The 22,396-nt window shown below is 36.7% G+C and overlaps 1 protein-coding gene and 1 long non-coding RNA gene across 2 annotated transcripts; both read left to right on the top strand.

Annotated features, from left to right (window-relative positions):
- Window positions 1–5,296: 5,296 nt before the first annotated feature.
- Window positions 5,297–22,030, top strand: LOC145547517 (perforin-1-like). The gene is made up of 10 exons (XM_081610869.1): window positions 5,297–5,394; window positions 8,066–8,328; window positions 8,408–8,487; window positions 14,352–14,397; window positions 14,526–14,668; window positions 14,754–14,892; window positions 14,991–15,071; window positions 20,016–20,509; window positions 20,594–20,687; window positions 21,801–22,030. Exons 2-10 carry the CDS (start codon window positions 8,068–8,070, stop codon window positions 22,026–22,028), a joined length of 1,566 nt encoding a protein of 521 aa, XP_081466995.1. The 5' UTR covers window positions 5,297–5,394; window positions 8,066–8,067; the 3' UTR covers window positions 22,029–22,030.
- Window positions 8,494–12,822, top strand: LOC145552860 (uncharacterized). Its single transcript, XR_014088981.1, has 6 exons — window positions 8,494–10,649; window positions 10,738–10,856; window positions 10,992–11,117; window positions 11,358–11,504; window positions 11,703–11,865; window positions 12,570–12,822. It is a non-coding gene; the product is annotated as an uncharacterized LOC145552860 (long non-coding RNA).
- Window positions 22,031–22,396: the final 366 nt, after the last annotated feature.

Genomic DNA, 22,396 nt, shown 5'->3' with positions numbered 1-22,396 from the left:
TAAGCAAGAGGAATTCCAGACGCATTTAAAGCACAACACAAAATTATTGTAGGATTTGAATCCATCTTACCTCGGGTTACAATTAGCAAAATGTTGAATGGATTAACTATGTTTATTATCAATCAATCAATCAAATTTTATTTGTATAGCACATTTTAGCGGCAAGGCATTTCAAAGTGCTTTACATAATTAAAATAAAAACAGGAATAAACAATGAGAAAGAGAAAAAGATTTTGAAAAAGATTAAAATAAATAAAAAATAAAAAAATAAAAATAATAATAAAAAAAGATAAAAACATTAAACCCTCAGAGTTTTAGTTAGAACGCCATCTAACAAGGGTACTCACACCTTAAAACCTTCATTAAAACATAAACAGTGAGAATAAGGAAATAAAAAGTAAAGATAAAATCATTAAAAACATCAAAGACATCAAAACTGGCACTCTAATCCTAATTTAGCCATAAGCAACTCTAAACAGGTGGGTTTTAAGTTGATTTTTATAGGCACACAGTGTTTCAGCTGTTTTACAGTTATTTGGAAGTTTGTTGCAGATTTGTGGTGTGTAGAAGCGGAATGCTGCTTCTGCTCGTTTGGTTCTGGTTCTGGGGATGCAGAGCCACCAGAACCAGAAGATCTGAGGGGTCTAGACGGTTGGTACAGCAATAACAGATATTTAAGGTGTTGTGGTGCTAAATCGTTCAGTGATTTATAAACTAAAATCAGTATTTTAAAGTCTATTCTTTGAGCTACAGGGAGCCAGTGTAGGGACTTTAAAACTGGTGTTATGTGCTCTATCTTCCTGGTTTTAGTCAGAACAGCAGCAGCAGCTTCTGGATCAGCTGCAGCTGTTTGATTGATTTATTAGTCAGACCTGTGAAGACGCTGTTGCAGTAATCAATGCGGCTAAAGATAAACACATGGATGAGTTTCTCTAGATCGTGCTGAGACATAAATCCTCTAATCCTGGAGATGATCTTCAGGTGATAGAAGGCCGTCTTTGTGACTGTCTTAATGTGGCTCTGAAGGTTCAGGTCAGAGTCCATCACTACTCCCAGGTTTCGGGCTGATCGCTGGTTTTTAGTTTCAATAACTGAAGCTGCGCATTGATTGTGGTTCGCTCCTCTTTAGGTCCAAAGATAATAACTTCTGTTTTGTTTCTGTTCAGCTGGAGAACGTTTTGGCACATCCACACATTGATCTGTTCTAAGCATCTATACAGTGATTGGATGGGTTCAGAGTCACCTGGTGACATTGTGATGTAGAGCTGTGTATCATCCGCATAATTGTGGTAGCTAATCCTATGTACTGTTATAACCTTAGCCAGTGGGAGCATATAAATGTTGAAAAGAAGGGGTCCTAGGATTGAACCTTGGGGTACACCACATGTGACCTTTGACCTCTCTGATGAGAAGTTTCCGATTGAAACAAAGAAATCCCTGTTTCTTATGTAAGATTCAAACCAGTGGAGCACTGGACCGGAGAGTCTGACCCAACTCTCCAGTCGATTCAGTAAAATGTCCACTGAGGTCCAACAGAACCAGCACTGTGGTTCTCCCACAGTCTGTATTTATATGGATATCATTGAACACTTTTACCAGGGCCGTCTCCGTGCTGTGGTGAGCACGAAAACCAGATAGGAAGGAGTCAAAGCGATTCATTATAGTTAGGAAGTTATTTAATTGTTAAAAACTGCTTTTTCAATAATTTTGCTGATGAATGGGAGGTTGGAGATTGGCCTGTAATTCTGCAGTAGGGATTTGTCCAGATTATTTTTTTTTATCAGTGGTTTGATAACTGCTGCTTTCAACCCTGGAGGAAAACACCTGATGAGAGCTATGAGTTTACTATTTGGATCAGATCAGTAGCAACGACAGGCAGGACTTTCTTAAAGAAATGTGTGGGCAGGACATCCAGACAGCAGGAACCAGAGCTTAATTGACTTATAATTTCTTCTAGGGTTTTATAATTAAGTAGTTGAAATTGGGTCATTTTTCCTGCATTTGTTTTGTTTGGGCAGAGCATTGGTACTCTCTTTGGAGTGGATGTGCAGATTAATCCTCTGATCTTTTAAATTTTCTCTGAAAAGAAACTAGAAAACTTGTTGCAGGCGGCATTAGATTGAAATTCAGGTGGCAACGTCATTGGAGGATTTGTGAGCCTGTCAACAGTAGCAAATAAAGCTCGAGCGTTGTTAGTGTTTTTGTTTATGACATCTGCAAAGAAAGCCTCTCTTGCATGTTTTAGTGTTGTGTGATAGTTACGTAGTCTTTCTTTGTAGATGTCACAATAAACGTGCAGTTGAGTTTTACGCCATCTCCGTTCAGCCCTGTGGCAGAGTTGTCTTGCAGATTAGTTATGATTTCTCCATGGAGATTTCTTCCTACCAGTCACAACCTTCACTTTAATAGGGGCAATGTAATCAATGATATCTGAAAGTTTGCACTGAAAATCATCTACCAACTTATCTACGTCATTATTGCTTAAGGACGAGGAAGAAGAGTAAATTTGAATAAATGTTTCTGCTGTGTTTTCTGTGAAAGTACGTTTTGTGATAGTAACTGTTTGTCCAAGTGGATTAACGGATAAAGAACTGTCAAAGATAACAGCAAAGTGATCCGACAGGGCAATATTAGTTACAGAGACATTGGAAATATTCACAACCTTAGTGATAACCAGATCCAGTGTGTCCATGAGTCTGTGTTGCTTGTTTGACATGTTGTGTTAAACCAAAACTCTCTAATATGTTAAACAGCTTTTTAGCCCCTCCATCTTGGGGGGTTGTCAACATGAATGTTGAAATCACCGACAATTATCAAACAATCGTAATTAATACATATGAGAGATAGAAGCTCATTGAAGTCCGCGAAGAAATTTTCCACATATGTTGGAGTTTTGTATAGTTAGTGTCAAAGTTTGTTTGTGGCCTTTTACCTCGATTCCAAGATATTCAAAAGACATAAAATTACCCAAAGAGATTTTACTACAGTTCATGGTATTCTTAAATATTGAAGCCACGCCTCCTCCTTTTTTGTGTTTTCTATTTTCACTTAAAAAAATTGTAAGTAGGAGGCGCTGATTCAATTAATGCAATTGCTTCATTATTGTCATTCAGCCATGTTTCTGTCAGAAATAAAACATCAATATTATGCTCAGTCATGAAATCATTAATAGAGCATTAGCACAGAGAGATCTGGTATTTAAAGAGCCAATTTAAGTGACTTGGAGGCTGAAAGCTCTTCAGTCTGAGGTTCCTTTAGGCAGGGGATGGGATCAGTCTGAGGTTTGAATTAAGACCTCTGCTTTTTGTATTTCTGTTTTTTGTAACTTTTCTTGCAGTGATCCGGACAGGTATTGTCCTGCTATAAAATGTTGGGGTGCAAGACACATATATCCAACAGAAAATGATACATTTTACTGCTGAAGGATTTATGGCCCCAGGAGAGCAACTCCATGAAACGAGCAGAATGGCAAGACAAAACAGATGTCTAGCCAATTGAATTTTGGCTAATGTGGGAGGAGTTTGCTATATGTTCGCAAATCAATGCTGCACATACATTCCTATGCATACCCCACTAAAACACACATTTAAAATAGTAATGACCAGGCTTAGTAAACTGAACGTGGAAGTAAAGATAATGCAGGACAGAACATGCATGGAGGTCCTGGAAAGCCTGGAGGCCATTCCATGACCTTCATGGAAAGGTCTCTACCTTGACCCAATCTTTTGCAATCAAGATAGGGTTAACTCTAGTAACAATACTAATTGTTCTCCTTCTGCTTGTGTGTTGTGTGCTCCCTATCAAGAGAAGATGGATCTTGGGGGCTATATACAGATGGATGACCAAGCAAGGATAGTGGGCATCAGACTAATGCACATGGCCAGGGTCGCAACTACATATTATTCAGGTGGATGCGAAAACATAAATCGGCATAAATAAACTTTCCAATATTGTAATATCTGTTAAATTACTTGCCTTGTTAATTTACCTTTAATCCTAGTTCTTGTGGATATCTTTGTTCTCTATTGCTAAAAATCTTGTCATGGAAAATATTACCTTAACAAGAGTCTGGATGAAAAGAAATAAGAAATGTATTAAAACCTTGCAAGAAATACAGACTAAGAGGAGTCTGTCAGGTCTGCTCTGCCTAACAGTGGATTCTGGCTTCCTTTTATAGATTCTGGTCAACAGATCATGATTGTTATGCACCAACAATTCTGTGGAGCCCAACTCAGATGGTTGTCTATTGTCAAGGAAAGGGGCTTGTTACTTAACGCGCATGAAATGCAGTCTCAGTTCTGGCCGGGGAAGTATCACCCAGATTGTCTCCTGGATCACAGACATTGTTACAGCACCGTAAAAGTCTATAGGAGAGCAGCTTGACCAATCTCATGACAAGATCATGCAGACTCATGATCTCATCATTAGACACAATCTAATACATAAAAGGGGAGAAGAGCACATTATAAAATGTTCCATTACAATCTTAAAATGTTTTTAGGCAACTTTTTTTGTGGCAAAGGTTGTTGCACCCTAGAAGTATTTTATTTAAATTATTTCTTTTTTTAAGTTATGGACAAAAAACTCTTTTATTCGTTTATTTAATACATTTTATTTGTCTTATTAATTTTATTGTTGCCTAGTTATTCATGCCTAGTTATTTTTGTTCAAGCACAGAAGTTTTTCAAAGTTAAAGCTGCGTGCTATGTGATTTTTTCTGTAGCAGAAGTAGCGTCAGTTGTAAAGTTGTAACTAGAAGAAGAAACTATGTAACAGTTTTTCTGTGCACTAATGTCCGGCTGCTACACAGAGAACAATTCCAAGAAAGATGCACACAGAGTGGGGAAAATCTAGTTGCTGAAACTAAAGAAGAACTCCTGTCTGTTTTATGAGTTCAACACAATAAATCGACTGGATGCTTTAAATACAGCTGGATGTTATAACCTTTTCACTTTCTGTAGCAAGTGGCATAAAGCTGCATTCATCACAGGATGAGTGACTGCAGGATCAAGTTATTTCCTATAGCAAGTCGACAGCACTCATTAAAATACTTAAAATACACTCATTGTTACCTTGTTTCCATATGACTGAAGCTAAGTTTAAGTTGCTTTTAATGCATTTTTCTGTCTTGCTGTTAAACCTTTCCTTCATTGCAGTTCCGGTAGAACTGCTTGTTCTGTTAGCATAGATACTTCATACATAACGTTGCCAAAATAAAAACCTGAAACATTACCTGCAATTACAAGAAACAAAGTAACTGACAATTGACATTACACAATGTCCTGTATGAATCCTTATCTCTACAGGACTGCTGCTTTATAAAGCACAGTTCTCAGCTCAGCACACTTGGAAACATTGCTTGTTTCAACTTCTTTTTGGTCTGCTTTGGAACAGGTAAGATTTTTTAATATGCAAAAGGAAAACAAAATTTAATTAAAGAAGACAATTTTCCAATGAATTTAATTTCACTGATATTAATGTGGTGGAGGTGTGTGGCTGTTTCTTGAAATCAAAGATCTGTGGATCTCCAAAGCTGCATTTGTTGATTGTTCATTGCTGGGAATCAGAATTCTGAAAACCAAAAATGTTGTAGCTACCTCACAAGGTGACATCAAAATTATTGGGAATCAGAACTCACTTTGACATTTGTCTCATTTAATTACTACAAATTGAAATCCATAATTTATTATTAATTAATAAAGCCAAGCTCAGTATCTAATGTGGGAATGAAGAAACTTTACACACAAGGAATGATCACTGATATGCTTATTACTAATCAAGTCTGAGAATTTATTAACTAAATAGCCCAACTTTATAGCTGAATTATTATGTGAATAACTTATTTCTTTAACTACTGGCATGTAACCTAACTACTGATAATACAGGAATATATATAATAAGAAAATGGGGATCAAATCAGAATAATGAATCAGCTTCAATGTATTTTTTCACAAATATCTACTGGCTAAACCTTTAGTGTTATCTAGAACTCTTTACTAATGTTTCACCATCAATAACTGCTGCTCCCACGAACAAATATACTCTAACTCAAAAATGTGATATTTGCTTCCTCTAACACATGCAAAAATAAAAAATAACTGAACAGAGATACACAATGTAAAAATGTACATAAAAGTTTAAATGCATGTATGACTTAAGTGTGTAACTGTTTCAATAAATATTTAAATGTATTTAATACAGGGGTATGTAATAATCACAATATGCTTAAACAATATTTAACCATTAAGTTTGACATGTTTTCAATTAGATTAAAGTCCTGTGTTAGCAGCATATCCTGAAGGAGGATCTGGTGTCATAGTACCCCAGATCCTCCAAATTCAATTGATAATAGTCAGGGGTGAAAGTAGTTTTAAATTCTTGGGGGTACTATGACAAAATAAAGAAAAATAATTTTTTTATATAAAAATTATTATATATATATATATATATATATATATATATATATATATATATATATATATATATATATATATATATATATATATATATATTTATTTATTTATTTTTTTTTTTTTTTTTGGTGAAGCGGTAAAAGCTGGGTAGCTCTTGAATTGCTACAAAATAAAGCTGTATTTCCTCCCGCAGCCCACTGTCTGCAATGTTGACACCTTGAGATGCCGTGAGACCTAATTTCTGAACATCATGGCATGAAGTGCATCCCAGTTTTCCACATCTGCCATATAACCATTCATTTTAGCTTTTAAACTGGTTCTATTGATCCTGTGTCCAGACAGAGGGATAATTAGTAAACCTAGCATCATGATCTGTTTGTTCTTAAGATCCTGCAGCTTCCACTTCTCTTCCTAACATGGCGCCTCCTCATCCTGACTCTCATACTGACAGGAGGAACCACAGAGCTCTGTTAAGTTAAAGCACATCTTTTGAAGTTGGGATATTTTTCCTCCAACAGGTTCCAGAGGAATCACCTCAAACCAGATGTTGGACTGGATTTTATTTCAAAGTCATTTGTGAATGTTAGCTTCTCATTTTCAACAGTGGAGTTATAAGGGTTGAAAAAGGTTCTCATTTTGGAGAAAATCTCATCAACATTAATATTTATTCTAAATAAGAGACCAAAAAACCCAAAATAACTATTGTTTGATAAAGGAAAAGCCTCTCAGACTTTGAGCCCGACAGCACCAAACAATTTTTTTTATATTAGACAATTACATTTCACATAATTATCGCGGTAGAAGACATTTGTTTGTTAAATACTTAATGAAACATATTTACCGTGTTTGATGTCTGTTGTAAATGATGTATACTCACAAAGAACGAGGTAATTAGTCCAAGTTTGTCATTTATTTGTTCAGAAACTGCATCGGCTGTGATGCGCCTTTTTACTCTCCGTCTCCCGTTGCCATGGCAACCTCCTGCGCTCGACAAGCTGACCAGAGAGTTAAAAAGTTCTTTCACCCCTTGTAATAGTGCTATACTCTTAAATTGAATGGCGCTGTACCCATGTCTTAAATACATTTAAATATTTATTGAAACAATTTTGCATTTAATTCATACATGCATTTGAACTTTTTTGTAAATTTTTACATATGTTTCTCTGATCAGTTATTTTTTATTTTTACATGTGTTAGCATAACCGTTTCGGTAACACTTCGACAGACATGAAATTAACCAAGAATCACCATCTGTCATAATAGTTGTTAATTATCAACATTTAAAATGTTATGTACCTTTGTTTAGTAATGTAAATTATCAAAATTTACATTACTAAATTTTGATAATTAATTGGTTAATGTCAGCTTGTCATAACAAAAACATCTTGAATAAGGTCAATTTCACATTAAAAGTGTTGTTATTTACCGAATCACACTTAATGACAACCATTACAAGTATTCATGAAAAATGAAACATGTTCATGTCAGGTGTTGTGTTATGTCAGTCTTATGCACACTCCTTCAAATAAAGTGTTAACTAACTTTCTTACATGATGTTGTATAAATGAGTCATAAAAATAAGGAAAATGCCATGCATTATGTAAAAAATAGTTTAATTCCTTTTCTCTCTATATTTTATCTTCTGACTACAGCTATGCTGCCCGATTCAACTTCAGCTCTTCTTCTCCTGAGCGTCCTCCTTGTTCACTCCTCTGTTCTGTCCTGTCGGATCGGGACCCAAAAAGAGTGTGATGCTGCTCCTTTTGTACCAGGCCACAACCTGGTGGGGGAAGGTTTTGATGTAGTCACACTGCAGAGAAAAGGAGTTAACGTGATTGATGTGAAGACTTACCTGAGCCCCAGCAAAACCTGTAAACTCTGCACTAACCCTCTTAAAAAACATGTCCTCCAAAAAGTAATTAAAAATGCATAAATAAACAGCTGCACATCTGACTTGAGGGATCAACAATAATGCGACTTTTCTTCATTTTAAGCTTCCATCTTCTGTTGTGGACTGGAGTTACGTCAGTCAATGCAGTCCTGACATTCACAGCAGACTTCACACCTCTGTTAGGTAAAGTATTTAAACCGGATTGTGAACACTGTAAAAGTTGAATCACATAGTTAAACTAACAATTACCGGATTTTTTTTTACATGATACAATTACATGTTCCAATCAACCGTGTATGTTATTGGACCTTTATGTGGTCTACCTTTATGTGGTAGACCACTTCAGAATTCTGAAGTGGAATTCTGAATTCCACTCAGAATTATAGTGGATAATTCTGAAGTGGAAGCTAAATATGAAAAATGTGGTGTGTATTTATACTGATATTCTGATACTTATTAATATATTCAAGTACAACCAGTTGACTTCAAAGGTCACCTAAACTAATGTAAAATCTTTTTAAAAAATCCATAAAATTCACCTTTATTCTCAGTTAAGTTCACAGTTAAGGTTACAAACAACATCATGAAGACCAAAGCAAAAAAAAATTGTTAAAGTTTGAAGCAGAGTTAAGTTGTAAGACAAAATCCCAAACTTGAGACAAATCATAGAGCACGTCTAGTCTGTCAGCTTATGAGGTGGAAGAAGAGTCAGTGAGTTGAATTCATGAATTCCATTTATTAATATCAAAATGCAGCTGGTCCATTTCTCATGCTATTTTTAGGAGCTAGCAGGACAAAATGACCTCAAGCAACAGTAATTCTAATAGTTAGCCTCTACACTCTTAGAAATGGCTGTAAATTTACAGCGGGATTTCAGCAGTAACATACTAGTGTTATTCCAAAATATGGTCAGATATTGTCAATTTGATGTCTTCTTCTCTTGTCACAATCAAGACTGACGACTGGCAGTAAACTACCTCAAAATAACTGTAAAATACAGTTTTTTTCCTAGGCAAGACATTTTACTTGTATTTGCATCTTAGAGAGCATTTAAAGACAATATTAAATGGAAGGAAAAAAATACTTTCCATAATAAATCTTTTAGGGAATGAATCGAAATCTACAGAGCATAATCAAAAATGTTAGAATATCAGTGTTGGTGTTATATGTTAAAAATACAATGTAAATTAAACACTTGTTTAGTCAAATTCAAAGATAGGTTTGTCAGTTTCCCTAAAGAGATGGTGTTTGATAAAGAGTTGCTCCCACAATGGCAACATATCTGTGACGTCACGTGTTTGCCCTGGAGAAAACAGTATGGCGTCTTGTCTGGAGCTTATCATAACAAGGTAAGTTCCCCAAAGCTATTAGAACATGCTCTTTATGTTTTCTCTTTAATGTATTTATGTAATGTAATGGTGTTTCAATGTTTGTAAATGTATGCTGCGTTTATACTGTTATGTATTCTGTATCTCAATAAAGATCTATTTTTAAAAAAACAAAGAAAAAAACCCAAGGTTAGTTTCATGTTAAGACCATCATGTTTTTGATTTTGATTATTTTTTATGAATGCATTAACTTTCTGTTTGCGCAAGAGTATCAACTTATGCTTAACGCAAGTTTATTTGTTTGGATATCGCGGTACGACTGTTCAGTACAGGGGAGCTCAAGTCCAGTCCCTGAGGGCTGCCATCCTGCAACTTTCAGATGCCTCCTGCGCCAATTAACACACCTGCATCAAATGAATGACTGGTTAGCAGGTCTGTTGGAGTAAAGATTCATCTAAAAATTAAAGAACGGTAACTCTCGAGGACTGGACGTAAGCACCCTTGGTTTATTATTTTTGTTAGCAGCTAAAGCTAGCCAAGCAGGTGTAGCACGGGGTGTCCGGTGGTTAAACAAACATTAAAACTGTCAGAAAGGCAGTTTGAGTTATATTATTTAGCTGCGGAGTCGTTTTCTTGAAGTTTTCGGCTATAGACGGCATAATGGGGAGAGTGGCTGTGCTGGACCGGTGGTTTGATCTATGCGATCAAAGCTAAGCCAAAATGTTTTTGTCTCTATAAATAATAATGATAATAAATAATGACATATTGGCTGCCTTTTTTTTTTCTTCATTAGTACATCATGTTGTTGACTGAAGCGTGTTATGATGACTTCAACACATTTCTTCTGACAGGTTGGCAGAAGAAATGCTGTCCAGAATGTTTCTATAAGCTGACTAATTTTTATTATGCCTAATGTCTGAGTTGTGTTCATGGTAATTATTTCTGACATTTTTATGCTTTATGTTGTAGGTGGTTAAAAATGCTCTCCAGGGTAAACCGGGTGGACAAAGTATTTTGGTGGGTCTGGTTAGTTTTGCTCACTTCTCTTTAAAATCTTTATTTATTATCCTAATGTGTCTGCTATTCATCCTGTTGTTCTTCCCAGGCTGGGAAAACCAGGCATTCTTCTGTTGGTTCATGGACTTTGTCCTACATCCAAAGGCCACAAGAAGAATCCAATACAGCTCATGTCAAACTGTGGACCATGTTTTCAGATATGTGCATGTATGTGGTTATTCTAATGATCCTACTTATTTGTAGAAGCACTTTCTCATTGGCTTTGTTGGCTATCTGAATGTAGCTGTGCACTAAATATATTTAATATTTTTTATTATTTGTCTTCTTATCATTATGTCAAAGATGCAAGCCAGTATTGAAGCCTTCCTCATTGCCGTGCAACCAGGACAGTCCTTCCTCCTGCATGTTGGTGAAAACAAGAGCAGCACCAAAGACATTTCACCATCAGTGATCACAAGATCATCCAAGGTAGCTTTTAATTTCAAAGCACACTTCACCTTCAGTGCCTCTACAACTTCTGTAAATTAATCCAGCCTACAGTTTTCAACATTGATGTGACTTGCACGACAGTTGAGGAGTTTAAGATCCTTGCTTTTACTTTACCTGGCAGAGTAGACATTCTTTGTTATGATGATCATTTAAATGCATACTGTATCAATAAGAGGATTTGTTTTATGTTCTTCCAATTAAGGACTTTGTTTATTACAGTCCCTGTGGCAAGCAGTTTTCTGCATGGTCAGCATTGAAGGCCATACGGTCTTTGAGAGGGTCCAGCCAGCATTCCAGACATGACAGTGTTGTCCATCTTCATCTTCAGCCTCCAATGAGCCAGCCAAGACTTTGGTTCATTCAACGGTAAAACCATTCCTATAATTTTTTTTTTTACAATAATATGGTTTTAAAGCAAGTTATGATTAACATTTGACAAAGGTGGTGATGTTTTCTCTTTACGTAATTGAAAACAGCTTTATTTATATGTTGTACCAGCTGTATTCAGAATGCCACACTATTTATGTTCTCAGGAATTTTCCCATTTTTGATTTTGTTTTTTAGTCGCTTCATTGGGATTAACCCAGAAAGGGGCACAAAAGCTGGTCATGGGAAGATGGTATCCAAAAAGACAGGAAAGACCATTCAAAAGAAAAAGTGACAGTCAAATGTTCAGGTTTCCACCCTCGTCAAAAACCTGATGGACTTTGAGTGGCATCTCATTCAGGTTAGTTGTTGTCCTTTTCTTTTCTTTGAAATATTTCTGTTTCCATATTATTTAGGATCTAAATTGTATTGTCTTTCCCCCAGTGTATTATAAGCCTGGCGGCCCGCTGTGATTTACTAGCCCCGCTGCCAGGCTAAGCGTTGCTTGTTTACGTTTCTAGGAGAACAAAAAAAAAAACTTTTTTTTTTGTTTAAGAAGGGCTGCAAGCGTCTCTTTTGCTCTCAGCATTTCACTAGCAGAGCAGATTTATTCCTCAAGGATAGGTTTATAATAGAAATGCATTTAAACCCGACAGAGCGCGGACTAATCACACAGCTGGCGCCTCTGCGCTTTGCCTCGCGCTCTGCCGCTGCTTTACTTCAGCGCGAATCACGCACGCGTCCTTTCACTCAAACTGGACACAGACTGACCTGTATGGATATTTACATAAACATACTGTAAGGAATTATGATCTTTTGGAGAACTCTAGGTAAGAGTTCCTACATTTTCCTACATTTTCTATCAGATATTTTTGTTCAACCCTTTAAATTAAATGTTACAATCTGCACTTGAATTCTGTTGTAGAGGTTTCATTTCAAATCCAATGCGGTGGCATGCAGAGCCCAACTCGCGAAAATTGTGTTACTGTCCAAATATTTGTGACCCTAACTGTATGTGTTATGTGTATTTGTTATAAGTTGCATTGTGATCACTGTTATGTGTAGAGTGTCATGGGGTTCCCCTGTCTGACTCTGCTGACTTCCACTCGCATGTGATGGACCTGTCATGTGGGCGACGGATCAGGGGAGCGGGAGGACCAGGACCGATGCTGATCTGACAGAACACAGGAAGAGCGGCGAGTTCAGTGTGTGTTAGCAGTGAAGCTATTCAGTTGAGTGTAACGATTTGTTAGAGGCGCGAGCTGCAGCCTAAGGAATAGCAGCTCTGTCTTATTTCTAATAAACCCTGTTGGCGGTACTCTGCGGTGTGTTGGCGTCATGACAGTATTTACTTACAGTACACCACTTTAAAAGTTAATTACAGGATTGAAAAGGTAAATGTTCAGTAAAATACTGGTATCTACAGACGCCAGCTTTTTTAAAATTTTTTTTACCGTTTTTCTGAAAGAATGTAAAAAAAAAAAAAATCTGGCGTCTGTAGCTACCAGTAATTTTTTTTATCGTTCTTTCAGAAAAACGGTAGATTACCGTTCTTACGAAAGAATGTAAACTACTGGCAGCTACAGACGCCAGTATTTTACAGTTCTTTCGAAAAAACGATAAACTACTGGCAGCTATAGATGCCAGAAGTTTACCGTTCTTTCACAGTATCTATACCGTACTTGCTTTGACAGTAATCTACTGTCAGGATTAATTACGGTACAGCTACTGTGCATTTACAGTAAACTTCTGGCATCTATAGCTGCCAGTATATTACTGTAAATTTACAGGATTATTTCTTAAGAGTGTAGCTAAGAAGTAAAGAGGGAGTTCCCTACTGTGTCACAACCTTTAACCTTAGCTTAGAGGGTGTTTCCTAACATGTCATTTCCTTTAACTTTAGCTTTGCAACTAACTAGAAGATGTATAAGAAAAACACATCATTCTTTATTCTCAACAGGTTGTAAACTGTAAGTCAAAAATGTTCTCTCTAGTCAAAGCATTTCTGTGTTTGGAGGGAGGGGTTCATTGCATAGTTCACACATCATGTCCATTTCACTTTGTCTGTTGAGGCAAGACAACTTAACATCTTTAGTCTGTACATATAAAAACCTGACCCTAAACCCGACCTAAATTCAAGTCACTGCTTAGACTTAAACTTAGTCAAAGACAGCACTTCTTCTGGGGACTTACAAGGTGAGAAATCCTAAAACACACACATATATTCACACACACAAAGGGACATGTGCTCAAGGACCATCCTGCAACAATGAGTATCAGTTTGACTGTGAATAACTATAAATAATTAGGAAAATTAACAAACTAGAAATTTTGATTAAAATTACCAAGGGAAAAAATAGGCAAATATGGACACATTCACTAAATTAGAATATTATTGAAAAGTCCATTTGTTTCAGAAGTTTTCACTAAATGAAACATTATATAGAATAATTACACACACATGATTTTTTAAAGCATTTATTTGTTAATTATGAGGATTTTGAACTTACAAGTAATGCAAATCTAACATTGAAAATTGGAATAACAGCAAACCAATAAAAATATTAAATAATACAGAAGTGCGGGTTTAATGAAAAGTGTGTTTTTAAACACTCAGAGGTTATTTTAAAAAGTACTTTTAATCTGAAAACCGAGCCACATATGGAAGCATTTTCTAATTTATTGGATATAACTGTTGCTTATAAATACCTGCCTAATAAGGCTTATGTATTAAAATAACAATAGTTAAATCAGCAATTTCACTAAGCTAGAACGCTTCATTACCTAATGAAAGATGAACTGTATAGTTGTTTTATAATAATTTCTTTCTTTAAAATGTTCCAACAGCTCTCTGGTTGAGTCTTACACAACCCAAGATACCAATGATTGGTCGGTAAGAAACTGAACATTTCAGAATTTTTTCAAATTCAGTTAGAACTTAAGTAAGTGATTAGAATAGTGATAACCAAAATATGGCTTCTTCTTTAACACCTTATAAACGTGTTGTCTGTATTTCATCAGGTTGGCTTGAAGGTTCAAATGTTTGTGTTTGCCGGCCTAGATGCGGGAGGAACCGGCTCCAATGCCTACAAGTTTGTTTCACAAAGAAGCAAAGAGGATCGCTACACTTTCAGCATACACAGTGTCGCCTGCAGCCATTATGGGTAGGATGGAAATTAGACTTTTTTCATTGCGTTCTGACAGGTCATGGTTATTTAAATAATTGTCTAATTTTGTCTTGGTGTCTAGTTTTATATTATCAAACACACCTCCCTTAACCTTAAAATTCAAAAAGCAGTTAGACATCCTGCCAACTCACTACAACAACTCCACTAAGAACGAGTTTAGAAAGCTCATAAACACCTATGGCACACACTTCTTCAGAATGGTGAGAACTTTCACACACACACACACACACACATTGTGAATTAGTTACATACATTTTTCTGCAGGAAACCATTTTAAAGAACTTTATATCTGTTTTAGGTTAATCTTGGAGGGCGACTGAGGCGACTGATATCTTCACGAAGCTGCTTGGCCTCCCTGAATGGGTTAAACGCAAGAAAGGTAACCAAAAGCTCAAAACAACAGATTTTTACACAAATCTGTTTCTAATGCGCAGGTGTGAAAGTAAGCCGGTGTTGCGTCAATCCACGTTTCCCCATCAGATACGGTTCCCCTTGCGTCTTCATGCCGCTCCGCCCCGCGCATGCGGCAAAATACACGCGTGCTCGTGATGAGTACCGACAAAGCACGCACGTAGCAAGCACACGCTTGTTCGGCGCACTTATCTGGGGAACTACGGACACCGTGAAAGCTCAATCAACATGCTTCGGCAAAGTTCATACTTTCTTCACGTTTTTGCGTGAAACTAATAATAATAATAATAAATAAACGTATATATGTTATATATATTATAATTATAATTAATATATATATAGTTCTATCTATCTGTAGATATAGATAGATAGAAAGTGCTATATGAATTAAAAACAGGGCAATGCATTTTATTGCTAAATATTACCCATCAGATACCGTTCACCCTGTTTTACACTGGGGGAACGGTATCTGATGGCCATATTTCACCCATCAGATACCGTTCCCCGTTTTACTTGGGGGAACGGTATCTGATGGCCATATTTCACCCATCAGATACCGTTCCCCGTTTTACAGTGGGATCTGATAGCCATATTTCACCCATCAGATACCGTTCCCCGTTTTACTTGGGGGAACGGTATCTGATGGCCATATTTCACCCATCAGATACCGTTCCCTGTTTTACAGTGGGATCTGATAGCCATATTTCACCCATCAGATACCGTTACACCACATTAAAACAGGGTGAACGGTATCTGATGGGTGATTTATGGCCATCAGATACCGTTCCCCCACTGTAAAACATGGTGAACGCTATCAGATGGGTGAAATATTGCCATCAGATACTGTTCCCCCACATTAAAACAGGGGGAACAGTATCTGATGGGAAATTTATGGCCATCAGATAACGTTCCCCCACTGTAAAACAGGGTGAACGGTATCTGATGGGTAATATTGAGCAATAAAATGCATTGCATTGTTTTTAATTCATATAGCTCTATCTATAATATATATAACATATTTATTTGTTATATATATAATATAATTATTAGTATTATTAATTTTACGCAAAAACATGAATAAAGTGTGACAACTTTGCCAAAGCATGTTGTTTGAGCTTTCACGGTGTCCGTAGTTCCCCAAATAAGCGCGCTGAACAAGCGTGTGCTTGCTATACACGTGCTTTTTCACGAGCACGCGCGTATTTTGCCGCGTGGGCGGGGTGGAGCGGCAAGAAGACGCAGGGGGAACAGTATCTGATGGGGAAACGCGGATTGACGCAACACCTGTACGGTCCGGTACTAGGTAATCGGTAGGAGAACGGCTGCAATAAGGCCATCAGTCAGAATGGCTGCACTTTGAGTCCAAATAGCTAGCAATAGGAAGTTTGAAACTTGAGTTAATCTGTCTATAAATAGATTTTTTTCTCTCATTTCTTATTGTTTCTGAACTGCTGGTGCTGTGTGCAGTGGCGGAGCTAGACTTTTAAAGTTGGGGGGGGCAAGGGGGGGCCAGGACTACCTCTGGGGGGGCAAAATTTGAAATGTGTGTGTGCACATATATATAATTTTAAAAAATAACCAAACTGAATATTTGGTTAGTTTTTAAGCCCCTCTGTCATTTGACATGTTATAATTAATACCTTTGACTGGTGCACATGGAGACATGATAGACTTTATGCAGAGTTCATCGCAGAGGAAACTAAAATCAATCAAATAAAAGATCCTTTCTGAATATTATCTCATGGACACTGAACTAAATGCGTCTTTCGGACCGGGAGCTGACAGCGTGTTCAAGAGTTATGGACACCTTGGTTAGGAAGCTCTATTGTGACAGGTAATTTGACAGGTAACAATATTTCGGGTCGGACCAGAATTATTTGCCTGATGGTGGTTCGGGCTTCTAATGAGTTTACATGTAATGAGTTTGGAGCACACAGAGAAAACCTAAAGAGAATGTGATCTACTTATTGTAGTTTAAATAGAGGAATAACAGCTGACTGTTGAGAGAGGAAAGAAATTAAAGTGCAGATCTGTTAGGCAGAAACAAGCGCAGAGCGCTGGGCAATAAATGCGCTTAAATGCTCCATGGTTACGCTCCAATTAATCACACGAGATGACAAACGCCAAATATATAGTTACACTGCTTACGTTAATGTTTTAAAAACAAAACCAGTAAAAACTTAACTGAGTTAATATGTCAGATTCCCTCCTCAGCCTCGTCTTGATAAGAACAGAGAGCAGTTCGCTGGTTTCTGTCCAGAATGTGATCAAGCGCAGCTGACCACTTGGTGCGCAGACAGTTTCAACTTTACGCACAGAGAACATCGTGGAGCTCATTATTAATCATACTAAGAACAATATCAGTCAGAGGATCATCTCTGATCTGGACGCTTCAACGGACCAGAGACTTTGGAGCGTCCAGCAGCTGATCCACTTCTGCTGGTTTTTCTCCCGCAGAGGGAAGTGATGCGGGATCAGGAAACGATCAGAGTTCTGTCGTCTTCTAATCACGTCATTTCGTGAAATGTTACCTGATTTCAAAAACGTTCTAGCAGAGAAATAATAAATGTTTCGTTTGATGACTACAAATTGGAAATACATTTTTTTTTTTCTTTGACGGACAACGAAAAAAACTCTAGCGCCACCTCTGCTCCAAACTACGAACATTGTCGGCCCCTCTTCGTTTTTTTCTCTTTTTTGCGGAGGATCAATGAATAACTTATTAATGTTTTACCATCACCACCAGGTATAAAGTGCTTTAGGCTTTGAGTTTCACCACAGCGCAGCATAACTGAAACACCCAGGAGAAGAATATCAGCTTGTTGTTATGAGTATAAAGGAGGCTGGTATCGCGCCTGATAAAAATCTATTTATTTATGTCATCACATGGACTTATATAAAGTTTTATACATTTTCTTTTGATATATTTATTATTGTTTTTCTTCTTTAGATATTAGGTTGGCTTAGAATGATTCCAAATAATGTACAGGAATAACCTGGTGCTGTTACATGTCAGTCATCTGGGGGGGCCACTAGGGGGGCCAATCAGATGACAGGGGGGGGACTGGCCCCCCTGGCCCCCCCTCTGGCTCCGCCACTGGCTGTGTGATGGAACCTGTACCCCTCCAGCCATCTCTCTCTCTCTCTCTCTCTCTCTCTCTCCCCTCCACTGCCCTCCCGGCGCTTGTAGGTTTCTCAGCAGCCTTCAAACCTTTCTCCGCTATAACGTCTGTCTGCTAATTACAAAATGTCCCAATTAAAAGCAAACGGTAATTATATAGTTGTATTTCGTGTTATTTTGCTCAATTAAAAGAGCAAGGCACTGTTCTAAAACAGCTTCTTAGTAACTTATGACCGGAAATTGCACTCGTATTAAACGATTGTGCATAGTAGGCATGTTATAAATCACAGCGCTTGCTTTTCGGTTTGGTGCGTTTGATTTATGGACTGGGACTTTTACACAGGTGGTCCACAGGGACATCAAAAATGGCGCTTTCATTGGGACAGGACGAACAATAAATCGCTTATCATTTTAAAATAAAATTAAATAAAAACAGCGAACAGTGAATTTTTAATTCAAGCGAAATCAAAACCTGATAAAAGTGCAGAAAACAATAATTTGTTCAAAAGAAAAAAACAGTGAAGCCGAAGATGAAAAAGTTACTGCACATGCTACAATCTAAACTTGTTCATCAGTTTTTATACGTAATAATCATTAATAATCTAGGCTACTCAAGTAAAACTTTTATTATTAGTATTATTATTATTAATGATACTCATTTGCAGTTAGTACCTTATTAAAATTTTACCGTAGTTTCTTTATGATGAGTAAAACAAAGTCCAGCTCATCACAAACAAAATCAAAACATGTTTCTGTCATGCTATAATGCAAATGAGCACATTTATAAATGAAAAAGCAACACAAAATATGTGTATTTATAATAGGACATTATTTTCCAACATTTTATGTCAGCTGCTGTTGGTCCCTCCTACCTAATAATCTTAAACAACCATCTCCAAATTAAGCACCTGATTTTATGTTTTCAAATTTAGTCAGTACAAATTATAATCACAATTTATGTTAAAGCTGGTGGCTACCCAGGTGAAAAAAAAGTATACTTTAGTATACTAAATTTTAATGGGTTATCAGTTTAAATATAAGTATATATACTTATATAAGTATATACACTTATATTTAAACTGATGCATTAAATTCAGCGAGGGCTTTTATTTTTCTCAGAAGTTAACTTGAACTACACTTGATGGGTTTTCCCTCTTTCATCACCATAAGATGTTAATATAAACACAGCCAAAAGATCAGTGTCGTTTTTTTCTGGTGTTTTCTTATGTTTTATTTTTACTCATTAATGGATATGACTTCAAATGTAAGTGAGCAACATTAATCAAAACAAATTCAAATGAAAGTAAAGTTCAGGTTTTGTAAACAATTTAAAGGACAAATTATACAAATTGTAATTACATCAATAGATGTAAATGTAACTAATTACTTTCCACCCTGTATGGCAGAATATATATATTTTTCACATTGTGAAGTGTTTCTAATTTCTGTGTTATCCATACAGGTACGCAACAGTAAAATATTAATGTTTTTATTTGTTTTGGTTCGCACAATGAGGCACAGATGATTTTCGTCATAGTACCGGCAATAATTTAAAACTACTTTCATTACCACTGTTATTATTACTAAATACATTAAGCTTCATAAATATGAAGTTCATAACTTCCAACAACCTACTTTAAGTATTTCTAGATGTGATTTTTTTTTTTGTCCATTTTAATTTCCAAGAATTTCTACAAAAACATATTCTTCTCTGCTTGTGTCTGGCTCTTTAAGTAAATATCTGGTGTAATGCAGATTAAAAAAAAAAATTTCTGCTGTTCTTTCACCCAGATCCACACCTGTTTATCTATGGGTATAGCTGTTGGCTTGGGGAAGATGCAACTCTCCAGGGTCAAGAAGTCTTGCATTCGTGTCCTAAAAAACCTGGACTCCGCCACTAACTTCAGCTCTGGTCTCCACCAAAACTTCACAGAAGTGTCAGGAGGAAATGGTTGGTTGGGGGAGTTTTCAATTTTCCAAAATGATTCCATAGACTACATGAACTGGCTAAAGAGCCTGAAAGAATATCCAGATGTTGTTTCACACTCCCTTCGACCTCTCTATGAGCTCGTGCCAAACGAACTTCAAAAGGCAGCAGTGAAAGATGCTGTTGAGCAGTATTTGAAGGACAATGCTGTGAAGAAATCACCCAAAGAACCACACTGTGAGGGCAAAACCCCTAATGTGGCATCTAACTGCTGCCCTCTGCACGCCTCATGGGGAACTCTATCAGTGACCATTGTTCGAGGCTGGGATCTAAACGGAGATACTGGACAAACTGATGGGTGGGTTGATGCAAAGTTAAAAAAACAAAGATCGTATGTAACCTGATGAGCACACCATTTAAATGGCTCCTCTTTTGTTCACAGCTATGTCAAGATGTACTATGGTTCCACACAACACAGTACCAAAATCATCGAGTCCAATAATCCTCAGTGGGACGCTGAGTTTAATTTGGGCAAGGTCAGTAAATGTTGTCATCACAGATTAGCTGAAAAGCTCAACAACAGACAAACTGATCCATTTACGCTGCTGATGCAGCAGAATTTATAGAGTTAATACCAGCATCTATTTTTGCAAAAATAAACATTAATTTACCAGCAGTGTGGAGAATTTATTCTTTGGTGCCACCAAAACTATTTGTTAGCAAACATTTCATATTGGGTCAAATATGATTTAATATCAGAAATGTGTTGTAGTTTCCATTTCAGCTAGATGATGTTAAATTATTGATCATGAACTAATCTGTCCTTCAACTTGTTACTTGCATCAGACAGCAGCCACAATAACAAAAAAAGAGAACCTCCCTTTAGGCTCGACTCGTTCTTGTTTCGGTTCTCTCAGAACCAACCTGGGTGTCTGTGGACATGCGGCTCCCACACTCACTGCTCTGCTTAACCTGTTGATGAGTCAGGAAGTGCTGATCCTCTCTTATTGCTTTTACAAATCAATCATGAGCATAAAAACTTGGCTGACCAAACAACAAATGTGCAAATTGAACCTTGAATATCAAAGTAAAAACTTTTTGTCCAATTGTTTTCTCTGTCCTACTGATTGCTTATTTTTTGTTTTTTAAAAACCTGGTTGAAATAAATCAATCAAATCAAATAAGATAAATCAAAGTATACAATGATATGTAATGCAGACAAACAGCATATTGTGTAGGCAAGCTTGGGGAATGGAGAATCAACTCCATCTGTAGATCCAAGCCAGGCTGTAGACTCTTTATGTTTTGGGATACTGGGTCAGCACCTGCATGAAAAAGAATTTGGTTTTACTTGAATAGACCATGCTAATCATGGTGTTTATGATCGAGTACAAATAAAAGTAAAAATAGAAAAAAAATCTGAAAATATTTGAATAGAAACCACTTTAAACATATATTGTGTAAACAGACACAGCCTGGCTGATGTATTTCATATCTTGTGCTGTTGTGTTTTGGCTAACATTACATTGCATTTATCAACTTTTGAGATGCGTAGAAAACAGTTTTATTTTCTATATCAGCTAAATAATTTGACTTTGAATGAGAAAATATGCAACTGAATGATCCTCCATTCAAATTTTCTATTGAAGGTTGACACAAGCCTGGCTCTGAAGATTGAGGTTTGGGATAAAGACTGGAAATCCGACGACCTTCTAATACGGTGCGAGAAGTACCTGATCCCTGGCAGTCACACTTTCACGTGCAAAGGACAGTATGGAAACGTTGAGGTTAAATACATGCTGACCTGTGACCCGTATCTGACTGGAGAAAAGTGCAGCCATTATAAACCATCTCCTTTAGAGACAGATGATTGGTGAGTTTTGGGAATGAAAGCATTTCATTTCTTCACATAACATTAACTCACTAAATCTGGTAGAAACTAACAATTTATTCTTAATCGTTTAGTTTTGTTAAAGACCTAGCTAAATGTGTATTTATCATACAATGAAAAATTCAAGATTCTGTGTAACATTTAATCACAAGAAATAGCTATGTTTTAATATATGCAACCAGAAATTGTGTTCCATTAAATGACAATAACATTTTTGAAATTGCTACAAGTTGTTGACTTTGTATATTTTTGATAAATCTTGTATTAGTTGTATGAATTATGTCTTATGTGTGTTACTATAAAAGAGAGAGAGACGTAGTTACGTTACAGGACGTGTCACAAAACTATTTGGTC

The sequence above is a fragment of the Poecilia reticulata genome, chromosome 1 (genome assembly GCF_904066995.2).
Source record: "Poecilia reticulata chromosome 1, P_reticulata-male-v2, whole genome shotgun sequence".
NCBI lineage: Eukaryota > Metazoa > Chordata > Actinopteri > Cyprinodontiformes > Poeciliidae > Poecilia > Poecilia reticulata.
This window is presented reverse-complemented; position numbering and strand designations above follow the sequence as displayed.

Bases quoted from the DNA above. Each gene is read 5' to 3' on its own strand.
- LOC145547517 (XM_081610869.1), top strand. From the start codon at position 8,068: ATGCTGCCCGATTCAACTTCAGCTCTTCTTCTCCTGAGCGTCCTCCTT. The intron at 15,072-20,015 runs GTAACCAAAAGC...TCTTTCACCCAG, and splicing joins ATGGGTTAAACGCAAGAAAG to ATCCACACCTGTTTATCTAT. The intron at 20,510-20,593 runs GTGGGTTGATGC...TTTTGTTCACAG, and splicing joins GATACTGGACAAACTGATGG to CTATGTCAAGATGTACTATG.